Source organism: Miniopterus schreibersii (assembly GCF_964146895.1).
Source record: "Miniopterus schreibersii genome assembly, chromosome: 1".
In the NCBI taxonomy this organism is placed as follows: domain Eukaryota; kingdom Metazoa; phylum Chordata; class Mammalia; order Chiroptera; family Miniopteridae; genus Miniopterus; species Miniopterus schreibersii.
The window spans coordinates 168,420,866-168,435,561 of record NC_138101.1 but is presented as its reverse complement, the minus strand read 5'-3'; the positions used below and the strand labels follow the sequence as shown (position 1 = coordinate 168,435,561).

Genomic DNA, 14,696 nt, shown 5'->3' with positions numbered 1-14,696 from the left:
GCTGTTAGTGGGTCAATCGAAGGACATTTTACTATGAACTTTTTTTATTGATTTTAGAGAAACATCGATTTGTTGTTCCTTATTTATGCATTGATTTTTGTATGTGACCTGACCTGGGATCCAACCTGCAACCTTGGCATATCTGGACAATGCTCTAACCAACAGAGCTATCTGGCCAAGGCTACTATAAACTTCTTAAATGCAGACTTATCTCCGGATATGCAGCTCAACACACATAATTCTCATGCCAAAAAAAATGAACTATAGAGGAACTTCAAATACCTAAATCTGGGAAAGCAGATTTTTGGATAGGGGCAGTGGTCTATGAAAAATGATACTAGTGTGAACAACCTAACCTACCCTCATAGGAGGCAGTGAAACAGCAGTGTCTTGTGGAGCCATAAGGAAGCCTGAGGCAGTAATACAGCCAGTGAAAGTGTTATCTTTACTTACAATTTTGTTTTCTTCACCATAGGCTTTTTTTTTTTTTTTTTTTTGCACTCTGATTTTAAAATGTTGCACCAAAATATTACTTTCCATTACTGAGTTTTTTGGCCAAAATAAATTGTGTCCAAGTTGAGTGCCTCTCTCACATCACCCTAATCCTGACCGTGGTTATCAGTTACTGACAGCTTCCAGCTTCTCCCAAGCTCCCAGACAATAACTGAGCAGGGTGGGAATTCTATCACTGTCATTCCTGTCCCATGCGGGCTCCGACACACCTTTGCTTGGGAACTAAAGCGCCATCTAGATTTTTTAAAACTGCACTGAACTCTGAAGCTCACCCAATCCAATCCTTCTATTTCTTTCATAGATGTCAGACATGCAATATGGTATGAAGACTTCACCTTCTCCTGCTCCCTTCACTTTTATCCTTCATAGAAACCCCCCTGCCTGCCCCAATAAATCTCTTGCACATTTAATCACATCTTGACATCGGCTTTTGGAAGACCCAAACTGACACACTAAAAACTGAAAGGAGTGTATTAAATTAGAAAATGTGTAAAAATATAGATTTAAAATTTTCTTTTTCAGATTCTTAGTTGAATGTGAGATAAGGACATACAATTTTTTAAAATATATTTTTATTGATCTCAGAGAGAGGAAGGGAGAGGGAGAGAGAGATAGAAACATAGGGAGAGAGAGAGAGAGAGAAACATCAGTGAGAGAGTCATCGATTGGCTGCCCCTGCACACCCCTGACTGGGGATTGAGCCTGCAGCCTAGGCATGCGCCCCCACCGGGATCTCCTGGATCATAGGTCGATGCTCAGCTGTTGAGCCACGCCGGCCCGGCAGAATATACATTTTTAAAGCAAAATACAAAGCCTTTGGATTTTATATATGAAGTTTTAATTAAGAAGAAATGAAAATTTATTCAGATCAATTTATTTGAACTCACATCCAAGAAGAAACAACCAACTTCAGGATTTGAAATAAAAATGGCAACAGTCTTCTTTTTGGGTAAGGGGTGGGTCACACAAGCCTAATTGACAAGGGTACTAATAGCTTCGTGAAGTTACTACTTAAACCCTGTATATTCAAGTATACATCAAGTTCATAATTGGTTTATACAGAATTTATCCAATTCTAGCAAAGTTAGCATAATGTAAGTAACCTTCCTTGAGTTTTACACTCTCTTAAGACTGAAAGCTTAGGTTTGATAACCTCTGCAGAATGATTACAGGCATACCTTGGAGAGATTGCAGGTTCAATTCCAGACCACTGCAATAAAGTGAGTACTGAAATAAAGCCAGTCACATGAATTTTTTTGGTTCCCAGTCATATAAAAGTTAGGTTTAATACTATACTGTATTACGTGTGCAATAGCATTAGGTCTAAAAAGTATACACCTTAATTAAAAAATACTCTATGACTAAAAATACTATCAGCTGAGACTTGACGAAGGTCATTGCTGACAGATCATAACAAATGTAATAATGAAAGTTTGAAATATTGAATTACCAAGATGTGACACAGAGGCATGAAGCAAATACTGTTTAAAAAATGTGCCAATAGACTTGCTTGACACAGGGCTGCCACGAACTTTCAATTAAAAAGCCCCAGTATCTGTGACGTGTAATAAAGTGAAGCACAATAAAATGAGGTATGCCTGTATCTTTACTTCCTGCAAATGTAATCAACTTTTAAAATAACTTAGGCAAACATCAATTTTACATAAACCTTATTAAGAGTAGGAGGAAATTGCAACTCTTCATCTAATTGCAGAGTCTACACCATAAATTCAAATTGTACTGTTATCTCTATTATCATAGCAAGCCAAGAAAATCTATTACAGACTAAAAGACGTGAATGTGAATCTGCAGGGTCCACTAAGGGGACACTTTGAAAATCTATTATCACATCAGCACTTAACAGCTGTAAAGAAATTATTTTCAAGTATGCTCCAAGGGTCACTTCTTAACTGAAGAATTAACATTCAGAAAAGTGACAAGGATTATCTACATTTTATATGGTAGGAAATGAAGGCAGATTTAGGATTGAGTAACCTATTAAAAATAAAAAAGATTCTGGCTTTATTTGAAATAAGATTCTTGTGCCCCAAATCCCTTTCCATTGGGTTATAGCCATTCATCTACATTTCTACTTAGAAACCAATGCATTTCAAAAAGTTACCATTTTGTGTACATCTTAATTTGTTAGAATAGTATAGACAGATGCTTGTAGTGTTGCTCATTCATAGTAGGCCATTAAAAAAGTAAACCCTTTGTGCTTTCTGTTCATTCTTTAGAAATAAAAATGATTGCAAAACAGATTATATTAAAACCAAAATTGTAAATTTTCCCCCCTAAAATAGAAACAATCTGCTTGACTTAAAATCTTTTATTAATTTGGGCATTAAATTACCTAAGACACAGGCTATTTTAAATTTCAGCATTATTTTTTTTCTGTTGTCTCCGCTTATGTCTACTTTCCTATGAAATTTGCTCTACCAAAATCAATACATAACTGATTTGACTAATTATAGCTAAAAGTGACAAAAATATTTTTAATGGAAACTAAGCGTATTTTTCATGAGTTAGGTCTCAAGGTTTTTGTTTCATAAAAAGGAAGCTCTCTATTATGTGGATCTATAAAATGACCCAAACTTCAGAGACAGGAAGCTGATAACTTGATTTATCTTAATGGCTTTGGCTCATGAATAAATGATAATGGTTTGTGTTTTTCTTATAAAAAGAAATGGAATTTGTATAATGATCTGAGTCCTAATTGCCACATTTGTTCTACTTTTTAAAGGATTTCTAATTTGTAAGACATTTTTTGTATTATTATTTATAGTAAGAAGTCAAAACTTTAACTGAAAGCCATTCTTTGACCACAGTTTACCATCAGCTGAAATTCAGGAAAGAACACAGCTCTGATCACCAAATCAATAAATCTAGCCACAGGCTGACTAAAAGCTTCCTTTAATCTTCTTCCTATTAAGTCTTCCTTTAAATTAAACCATTCCTATTATGAATTATTTAAGTGAATGGTATGGTTACAGAAACATCACATGATTCTTGAGCATACAAAAATGCTCAAGAAACCTAAAAAAATCAATCACCATATTTTAGGAATTATAGTATGAATCAAGATGCTGTAGCTTTAAAAAAGGGAGTTAATGTCCTAAAAAGCTTCAGAGAGAAATAGAAAAGTCAAGTTTATTTCCTGATTAGTGCAGGGTGATTCCCAAAGCGCAGTTAAGTGTGTGGTCCAGACTGGCTATTAGCGATTAAGTAGTTCCCTTTCACTGTCAAGGCTGTTCCCTGAGGTAATGCCTAAATTCTTAAGTTTAATATTTTATCTTGTTTCTTTTGGCCTCATTCTCTCTAAACAATAAGCCCTATACATTTCCACCATGCCGAATGCTTTCTCAACTCTAGATTTCACTTTTCCAATCGTCACAATGTCTTAGAGCTACAAAATTTACATTTAGATATATTGGTATCTTCCCACACAGTTTCTCTCAAAACATACTCATTTTACTTATATATTGCATAATTACATTTTAAAATGAGTTCATTTCTGAATATTGGATGCTCTTACAAATATGTTCTCACAAAGTAACTGAGAAAGGAGTTAACCTTTCTAAATTCTAATCTCTTACTGCTTTAAAAAAATTAATTTTTTCATTTTCCTTCATGGTAAACAACTTCCTTCTCAAGTCTTTATATTTCTACTTTCCAGGTTTCTTTTTACTGTAGCAAATACCAAAGGAAAAATACAAACCATTTCAGAGTAAATGAGTTTTTTCCCTGCTCTCATTTATTAGATCATCTATTTCAAGGCTATATATATGGCAGTATTTTGAAAATGTTAACAGCTATTAATACCTTGAGAAAATAAGAAAGCCAGAGAATATATATCACAAAGAACGAGTTTGACTATGAAAAGCTACTTGGATTTTGATTTTTATATAAACACCAATTTTTACCATTATAAAAGACAACATAATTATGCTTCATTTTTCTTTATAAAATTACCTTTAACAGAATATTTGTTAATTTGTCATCCCTTAGGTTTTCTGTACTGATAAAAAGTTTTTTTTAAAGAAAAATATTTAAAATAATTGTTTCATAGAAACAGAAAGTCTCATCAAATTCTGATAAAAAAATTATAATCATGGGTAGAGTCTTACCATACTATTAATTTTCTTTCACCAAAGATGAGTATTTAGCAAGTGTAATATTGGTAAATAAGATAAGCTTCTCAGTGATCTAAAAAAGTGCCACAATAAAGATGAGGTAGTATGAGACTTTTCTTTTGTAAAAGGGAAATATCATCTTCAGAAGAGATATTTATCCTGACATTGATGTTGAGATCCTGAGTCACATCACTGCTAAGAGAGGTGCTATTCTAATAGCTACCCTTCACTGGAATCAAGACAATCTTGAGATCACCGAGAAAAAAAAATGATAGAAGATAATGGGAACAGATTTTGTTGGTTTAATTTTGTGGTAATTGCTAAAATTTTATTTTAACACTATTATTGAAAAATGCCTTCTTTATAATGGCAACAGAACTGCAGGAAAGAGAAATGCCACTTCAACATAAAAGCAATGATACTTAAGAAACATCTGTTCTAACTTGGAAATTTTAGTAAAATTTCTTTCAACCCAGGTAGAAGCAGTTTCCTACTAGAGCTAAACTGGCATCAAGAAATTAATTACTATGATACTAAAAATGGTAATTTGCCCAGCCAGTGTGGCCCAGAGGTTGAGCATCAACCTAGGACCCAGGAGATGAAGGTTTGATTCCCGGTCAGGGTACATGCCTGGGTTGTGGGCTCCAGCCCCAGTCGGGGGCGTGCAGGAGGCAGCCGATCAACAACTCTCTCATCACTGTTCTTTCTCTCTCTCTCGCCCTCTCCCTTCCGCTTTCTGAAATCAACAAAAACATATTTTTTAAAAATGGCAATTTACCAAGGGGTAAAGAGCTCATCAGAAGAAACAAATGTCTAGGAAATTTATTATTCATTCTTTTAAAAAGAGGGGCTAGATGGGATGTCGCTTCATTTATCTTATATAGGGATAATGGTGTTTCTAAAAACGCTTTCCTGTTCTTGGGACAGTAAATTTAAAATATTACACCTGTTGTCCAGTACTGTTCAGTATGGCATAAGCCATGTAGCTCTCAAAATGTTTTTCTTTTTTTGAAGCCACAATAAAGACATGTTAATTCTGAAGATAAGAATAGTTACTTAAAACCTGAAGATCAAAAAGAATATTATGCTTTCTGAATACTAAGCTCTATGTTCACTTCTTGAATCTTTATTCAAGCTCAATTTAAACTAATGAAAAACTACTTAGGGACCAATGAAAATTTGTGGCTGTTTAGAAACTGTGGCCATCTCCCCAAATAACAGGCTGAGTTTCTATAAAAGAGCTAAGTAGAAGCAACAGTTCATAAGTAAATGCAGAAAAAACCCACAGTTGGTTTAGTACTTTAGTAACCACAAATTACTAATAGTGTTATTATTTTTAAAGCTCCCAGTGAGAAAGAAACAATATTTATCTTCTGAAGATGGTTAACTCTTCCAGGTTTCAAGAGGGACCTAGTCAAGGAATAACAAATGGCTATGCCACACTGTAGAATAAATTCATCTCCAAAAATGTTATGTTCTCATTTGATTCTTATGGATTTAATCATAGTTAGTAATCCTGCTTTAGAGTTAATATTTAAAATACTGTAAACACACATCATTTGATTTTAAGCCATTTTGTTACCTTTAACATCTCTATTAGTAAATTACAAAAGTCAATTACATTAGTATGGATTGTGAAACACTCAGCTTTACTGAAGAATTTTAAAACACCTCTGAAAAGGGGCACAGGGAAACCATATTTTATGTATAGGAATGACAATGGCATAGGTTAACAAAGCATTTTACGTGTAGGAAAGGACATAGGATTATTTTTAAAAAAACTAATAGATTAACTGTGTTTACAACATCTACAAATTTTCAAATATCCCTGGATCATATGCAAAGTAAAATTAAGAAAAAAAATAAGTATACACTCTATATGATTAAAACAAAACCAAACACTTGGTCAAAAATATCCATTAACCCTTGGTGTGTAACCTTAAACAATTAGTGCATCGTAAGAAAAAAACTGATCTGGAAGCAAAATTTAGGGTAGAGGTTTATTTTGGACTCTAACTGCCCTTGTCGAATAATTCAAAGTAGCATTAAGAATAAAATATTAAATTCCCATATTCCTACCCTTTGCCTAGCACTGTTGTTCTGGTGCATCAATCCTGAGTACTCTAACTTTCGATTTATAGTGATATTCCTTCAGATATAATTTCATAGAAGAAGGAATTGGAAGGGCATCAATGCCATCATAAGTTGTACAGTTACAAATAACTGTTCTGCATATATGCTGCAGGGAAAAGGGGAAAGTCCGAATTAAAGGAGTGGATAAAAGTGGTTCAAAGAACATACAGGCACTTGGGTCCTTATAATGTTCTAGGAGCCCAGTAATATCAGGAGAATGGAAGACACAAGGATCATGTGCATCAAAGCTAAAGTTGTGATTCCACTGTTCAATTCTAGCATGAAGAGAACGACTATAGCGTCTAAAACTAACTGAGAATAAATAGTCTTCCTGTGCTGAGTCTCGGAGTAAAAAGGTACCCTCTGGTTTTCCTTCTAGTAGAGCTTCAGCTGCATATTTATCCATAACTCCCCAGTAACAAGGATTGTTATTGATCTGGAGGAGGTCTGGAACAAGACAGTGGACATAATCAATCTGGGTGTGGTACTTAGGAGTTGTTTCCAACTGAAGGAATTCTTCATCCATTTCCCATTTGGGTTTGTTTCTTTTCCGGGAACTTGTGCAAAGTGTTATAATTTCATCATCTGAATCCATATCACTGTCTTCTATGCTGTTATTTGAAACCAGGTTCATCACAGAGCCAGTCATAGGACCACCTCTACATGAATCGTTGTTGGTGGTAATGACACAGGGCTGAACATTGGGATGTGAGAAACAGTTCACCTCTTCTTCCATGTTTCTTCTTTGTTTTAGCTGACCATCCCTCAATTCACTCTGAGACAAATCTGTGCTTATCAATTCATCTGGTTTCGGATTTATAGGAGCAGTGTGTCGTTTAATAAAATGCCACCTAAAGGCTAAATCTGATCGAGGTGGGAAAGGACACTTATCTAACATGAGTTCACTGATATGAATTTTTCTTTTAGATGGAAGCCCTGAAGAGTGCCGACTACAATTCTTTATTGGGAAACACTGCCCCACAGCATCTTGCAGTTTCTGTTTAAGAGATCGGCCTAAAAATCTATGCCCACAGGAATGATCCAAATCCAACTCGATGGATGAACAGCTGTGCTTTCTTTCTTGGCTCCGTAAAGGAACTTCAGTTTTCTCTATAGCATTTATTGTTTCAGCATCTGAACAACTTTCACTCTTTTTTGACCAAGATAACTTCTTTCCACTCCACACATAACCGTCCTTTCTGTCAGCACTTCTACTCCGACTAGTTTTGGGCCTGACATCTAAATTTTTACTATTACTTTCACTGTTTTCTGCCATTTTAATAAATTATCCAAAGATTCCAGTGTTACAAATACAGCTTTTTCAGTTTTTCTGGCAGGAAGTTTCTTCTGGGCACTTTCTGGATGTACCTAAGGGAAGAAAAAAATCATTAATAATTTGTCATTCACACTGTACAGTTTATATATTAAGCCCCAATTAGAACCAAGATGAAAAAGCATAAATAGTACATGGAAAAGATGGGATAATTAAATAAACAGCTTTACCATATACTAACAACCTCATAGTGCCATAGAGTCAAGAATTTGAGTTACTTTCTCATAGCTAATTTTCAGTGTGGATTGATAAAAGCCAAGCTGCCTCTATTAGCCAAAATATATGCTCAAAATGTGAATAATTTCTAGTCTTGAGATCTTATGCCACTCTCTTCCCCTACCCCTTTTTAATTTCATAGCAGACCAGTGAATTTGTTTTAAGAGACAGAGAGAAATCTATGAGCTAGTATTTGAAGTCCACTATCCTATATAGTTCTTTCACTTCCCTTCCCTTGTTTTTATTCCTATTCATTGAAAATAAGAAGTTTTAAGTTATAAAGCTATTAAGAATTTATTAAATAAGCCCAGCTGGGCGTGGCTCAGTGGCTGAGCATCGACCTAGGATCCTGGCGATCAGGGTTCGATTCCCGGTCAGGGCACATGCCCAGGTTGCGGGCTCCATCCCAGGTCGGGGACATGCAGGAGGCAGCCGATCAATGACTCTCTCATCATTTATCTCTCTCTCCCCCTCGTCTTTCCTCTCTCTGAAATCAATAAAGATATATTTAAAAAAAAGAAAAAAAAAGAATTTATTAAATAAATAATCACCACTGAATAGTACAAACGCCACACAAGCATTTCCAATGCAGGTTTTTTTTTGGGGGGGAGGCACATTGCTAATTTTTATTTACAAAAGACACAAATAATAGCCATCATATGTTTCAGATCACTCTGAAATAATCAGCATTATCAAATTTCAGCACCCTCAAAATATTTTTCTTTTGCTATTTTTCTCATAGGGAAATGTAAAATATCCACTGAAGTTTTAAAATGTTGAAATGCTCAGTGGTTAGAGCATTGGCCCGCAGACTTAAGGGTTTTGGTTTGATTCAGGTCAAGGGCATGTACCCCAGTTGCAGGCTCGATCCCTGGTCCCAGTCTGGGTGTGTGTGAAAGGCAACCAATTGATGTCTCTCTCTCCGCCTTCCACTCTCTGAAAAGCAATGGGAAAATACCCTTGGGTATGATAAAGAAAAAAGGACTGAAGAAGGAAAGGCAACAGGGAGGGGAAAAGGGAGGGAAGAAAAGAAATAGGAGAGAAAAAGAAGCTACGGGAGGGAGGGGAAGAGAAGGAGGAAGTCTGAGACCCATTATGACTTCCTAGTTCCCTTGGGATTCAGTCATCGGCACTGGTTTTGAGAAACACCAATTTTAGTCAGAGGAGACTATCTTCTCAGAGTAGGAGAGTTACTTTCCTTCTCAAAGTAGAGCAGGCCCATGTCCTTCTGTAGAGCTTCTTAATCTATCCTTTTGTTGGGAAAGGACTAAATACGTGCTGAAGAAATATTTTAGCTCAGGCAAGCTCCTAACCACAAGTTCTCGGCCAATGATGAATTTTTTGGAGCTGGGGTGGTGATATTTGGCATCAGCTGAATTTCAGAGTCTACTCACATTTTGGTGCCACAAGCTTCTGGGGAGGAGACATCAGGCCAACCTGAGGCAAAATGAAGTTAATCACCCTGACAAGGTTGTAATCTGCTTGAAGCCAGGGACTCGGCTCTATGTCACTCTTTTTTCCAATATCACTACAGAGGTTAGCACACAGTATAAATAGATTGATAATGTGTTAAAAACCACGAAGTATTGTAAGACACCTAGTGAAAAAAAGCATCGATTCTTTAATTTATGACTCCTAAGGTACATGTGGAAATGGGCAACGTACTATACATTCATGATTTAGATATATGATTCATGTTTCATGTTCCAGTTAACACTTTAACAGCTGACAAAACTCAGAGAATCCCAGTGCAGTTTTGTCAGCTGATTTCAATAACTGGCCAACTTCACTATCAATCTAGGCAGTTTTTGGAAAATACAGAGTTGGACAAAAATTTGGTATTTCATATGCACACACACACATTCTTGTATTCTTCTTGATAATTCTGACAAGCAGATAAGTTTCTATCGGGCAATGCCTTTCCTATGAAATTGGCTATTCTAAAATTTACAATATAAAATACTGAGTTTTATTAAGACTAATGATTGGTCATAGATGGAATTAACTATTCTTAGGTGGAATAAGACTTAAGTCCAGAATTGGGGGGAAGGGTTCTAAAATTTCAAATGTTTTGAAATTAAAGTTGAATTTTGTGACTAAGAAGATCAATCACAGCTTGGCTGGGTGTGGCTCAGCGGTTGAGCATCAACCTAGGATCCAGGAGATCGTGGTTCGATTCCCGGTCAGGGCACATGCCTGGGTTGTGGGCTCGATCCCCAGTTAGGGGCATGCAGGAGGTAGCCGATCAATGACAACTCTCTCATGATTGATGTTTCAACTCTTTCTCTCCCTTCCTCTCTCTGAAATCAATAAAGATATATTAAAAAAAAGAAAATCTATCACACTCAACATTCTGATTATGATCAAGTTTCTTTTTTTTAAATATATTTTTTATTGACTGCAGAGAGAGGAAGGGAGAGGGGAGAGAGAGAGAGAGAAACATCAATGGCTAGAGTCACTGATAGGCTGCCTCCTGCACACCCGACTGGGGATCCAGCCCGAAACCCAGGTATGCGCCCTGACCAGGAATGAATCGCCATCTCCTGGATCATAGGTCGATGCTCAACCACTGAGCCACGCCGGCCGGGCACGTCAGAGGAACATTAACAATCCCAGCAGTCAGGTAAATATTTAGAGCCACCTGAATCATTTTAAAGCAGTAGGGTTTGAAACAAGCATCTGCAGTGACAAATATGATTGTCATGTGCTTAAAAGTGTGAACTAATGATACAGATTGGCCATATAAAGTACTCCATTTCTAAACATTGAATAGCATCTAGTGATTATACTTATTATTTTGATTTAGTGAGCTCACAGATATATAATTATTTAAAGTCCACAGGGAAAGATATTTTAAAATCTAATTTTGAAAGAAACATGCCTACTTGGTACGCCAAAATTATACTCAGCAGTATGCTTTGGTTATTCACAGACTAGATTCCACTGAACAAAAATAAATAAGCAGAAGCCTCAAAGTAGGCTGAAGAAAATGAAGTCACTGATAAGAAGACACACTTACTTGTTACCGTTTAAGAGTTTATACTTTAATATTTACTTTTTATTTTTTTATTTTTTATTTTTTTTTAATCCTCACCTGAGGATATTTTTTCTATTGCTTTTCAGAGACAGTGGGGGAGAGAGAGACGAAATATCGATGTGAGAGAGACACATCGATTGTTGCCTCCTGCATGGGCCAGGGCCAGGGCTTAAGCCTGCAACAGAGGTATGTGCCTCTGACTGGAATCAAACCCAGGATCCTTCAGTCCACAGGCAAATGCTCTAACCACTGAGCCAAATTGGCTAGGGTTAATATATTTTTCAAGATAAAAAATAATAAAGGAGTTCCAAGCAGATATGTTTTGTTATTACGTAATTTCAACTTTTTTACTCAGCAAGATAATGTAAAAAACATACTATCAAGGTTTGAAATGCCTGCTTTTACTTACTAAAAAAGTACCAAAATAATAGTGTATTAGATATATGACCACCTTTATTCCACTGAGTTTGAGCTCCATCTTGTCTCCATTGCTACCTCTAAATTGTCAGTTCGACATCACAGGTAATCTCCTCTAACCTCTATTCTTTCTTTTTTTTTGAGACAAAGAAAGAGAAACACCAACTGGTTGCCTACCGCATGCACCCCCAACCTGGGATCGAACCCACAACCTGCATATGTGCCCTAACCGGGAATCGAACCTTCCACGTTTTGATGTACAGGTCGATGCTCCAACCAACTGAACCACACTCGCCAGGGCTAACCTTTATTCTTGATAACATTTCCCACCTTTACCAGGGCCTACTTCAATTTTTCTCTGCCTTCAAACACAACAAAGTCCCCTATAAAATCTTTTACTGATTCTAATGCTTCCTTTAGTTATAACTGCTGCTTTCCAATACTAAATTTCTTAATGAGTAGTGTAACTTGATTTCCCCTCGAAATGAAAACAGCTGTGTGTTTTCTTCTGATTAAAAAAGAAATAATTATCCGGTTTGAAAATGGCTTAAAAATCTTTTAGCTCCATCCTTTTCTCAGAAGTCAGCCCAAAACAAGAAAAAATGAGAAATAAAAATACAAATCTCATCTTCAAACAAACTGGAAGATATCTATAACCTGAGTCACAACAGACGAGGATATTAAGTGAAAGGAGGAGCAGTAACTGACTCAGCAGAGGAGAGGCAGGGAATACCAGGCACAGGGCAACATGAGTGAGGAACAAGGGAGAGCAGGGAAAGCCCAAGCCCCAGAGGCACCAGGCGCTGCCGAAAGTGTGGGCAGAGAACAGGGTGGAAACTGGGGAGGGAGGCTGAAAATCCGCAGGAGCAGCTAGGTCCCGCTGGTCCTCACCTCCCCGCACCGTGGACACCACACGCAGCAAAGGCAGAGCGCAGGCTTCGGACTCAACTTAGAATGAAAAGTTCCCTGCTCCCTGAGCAGCCGGACCCATACCTCCTAACAAAAGACTGAAAGCTACTTCGCCGGAGAAAAAGAATGGCCAAGGAGAGAAGACCCAGTTGCTCGGCGGGATGCGCCTGCCGAGCCCGCAGGGCGGCCCCGGCGCGAGCCCCGCGCCCGCGCAGCCTCTCGGCGGCACGGACCTGCCTCGTTCCCTCTAGGACAGGGGTGCTCGCGGGCTGTTTTGAAGAAAGCCTCTAACATAAACAACGGAGACTAAAACATGAGGAATCTGTAGAAAACGGTAACCATAAACGGAGAATAAAATAAAATCGGTTTATTCCAAATTAAGATTTTACACCTAAGAATGACTAAAAGGAGGTGTGGGATAATCAGAGACTAAGAAAGTTCATTTGCAGAAATAAAATATTCAATAGGGAAGTGAGAGAATGAGTTGAGGAAATAGCGGAAAATAAGAAAAAAATGGTTAACTAGACAAAAGCTAAGAAATTCAGACGACCGAGGAAGCGCAGGGGCTGCCGCCCCCCGCGATGCACGCTGGGAAAGCAACAGCGCCGGACCCAAGATGGCGGCCAGCAGGCGGCTGATGAAGGAGCTTGAAGAAATCCGCAAATGTGGAATGAAAAACTTCCGTAACATCCAGGTTGATGAAGCTAATTTACTGACTTGGCATGGGCTTATTGTTCCTGACAACCCTCCATATGATAAGGGGGCCTTCAGAATCGAAATAAGCTTTCCAGCGGAGTACCCCTTCAAACCACCGACGATAACATTTAAGACAAAGATCTATCACCCCAACATCGATGAAAAGGGGCAGGTCTGTCTGCCAGTAATTAGTGCTGAAAACTGGAAGCCAGCAACCAAAACCGACCAAGTCATCCAGTCCCTCATAGCACTGGTGAACGACCCCCAGACCGAGCACCCCCTTCGGGCTGACCTAGCTGAAGAATACTCTAAGGATCGTAAAAAATTCTGTAAGAATGCTGAAGAGTTTACAAAGAAATATGGAGAAAAGCGACCTGCGGACTAAAATCGGCTGCCATTGATTCCAGGGAGCGTGAGCAGAGACCCCGAGCAGTGCACTCAGACACCCGGCATAGCAGGACTCTGTGGAAAATGGACACGCGCCACCGCCTGACGTTCGCTGGGGGCAGTTATTAACTTTCTACAGTTTTCTTAATCCAAAGTGGTCTAGGTAACCTGTAAAGAAAGGATTAAAATTTATTTAAGATGTTCTAGTTCTGCTTTCTTTGTTTAAAAATCACTACTTTAATCTAAAAAAGAAAGAAAATTAGAGGATCAATACAGACATTTCACAGAAAATAAAATGTAGGGGGAAAATTATCAAAGAAACTACGTTAGAAAATTTTCCAGAACTGAAGGACATAAGCCTCTATAATGAAAAAGCCCACTGAGCACCCAGCAATGCTGGGGAAAAATACTCATTAAGTTACATTACTCTAAAGTGTTAGAACTCTTGAGATAAGGAGATAAGTCTTCCTACCGTATGGGCAACAATACTGTACTGTTGCTTACACATCTGTTAAGAGGATAAATCTCATGTTAAGTGTTCTTACCACAATAAAATAAAATAAGTAAACAACTAAATAAAAGTAGCCCCTCTCCCCCCAATAAGTCTTCATGAGGGAAAAAAGTCACAATCAAAGGGCTAAATAAAATGGCATTTAGCTTCTCAACAGTACCACTGGAAGCTAGAGGCTAGTTTCTTACCTTGAAGAGATAACCAATCAATCAAAGATGAGGATAAAATAAAAAAATTTTCAGATGTGCAAAGTATCAACAATTTTATCTCATATTGGATAATATGCTCTTCTAAAATTAGGGTATAAAGCCAAAACAAAGGAAGCAACACAGGAAACAAGACATTTAACATAGGAGAGAGGAAGGTATTCAGAGCTGCGGGAGAGCAAGTCATTCATACAACCACACAAAG

General features: G+C 37.5%; 1 protein-coding gene and 1 pseudogene across 4 annotated transcripts in view; one reads left to right on the top strand and one right to left on the bottom strand.

The window, feature by feature from the left end:
- Positions 1-503: 503 nt before the first annotated feature.
- Positions 504-14,696, bottom strand: part of SOCS4 (suppressor of cytokine signaling 4) — a 29,508-nt gene continuing 15,315 nt past the window's right edge. For all 3 annotated transcript variants that reach the window (XR_013998386.1, XM_081131429.1, XM_081131430.1), the window contains one exon: positions 504-8,147. Coding sequence is in view for 2 of the 3 variants with exons in the window: in XM_081131429.1 (XP_080987555.1) it covers positions 6,733-8,055 (1,323 nt within the window). In the remaining variant the exon portion in view is untranslated. The remainder of the gene's footprint in view (positions 8,148-14,696) is intronic.
- On the top strand, positions 13,308-13,919 carry LOC308554317 (ubiquitin-conjugating enzyme E2 L3 pseudogene; annotated as a pseudogene). The gene has a single exon. The product of its transcript is annotated as a ubiquitin-conjugating enzyme E2 L3 pseudogene (transcript).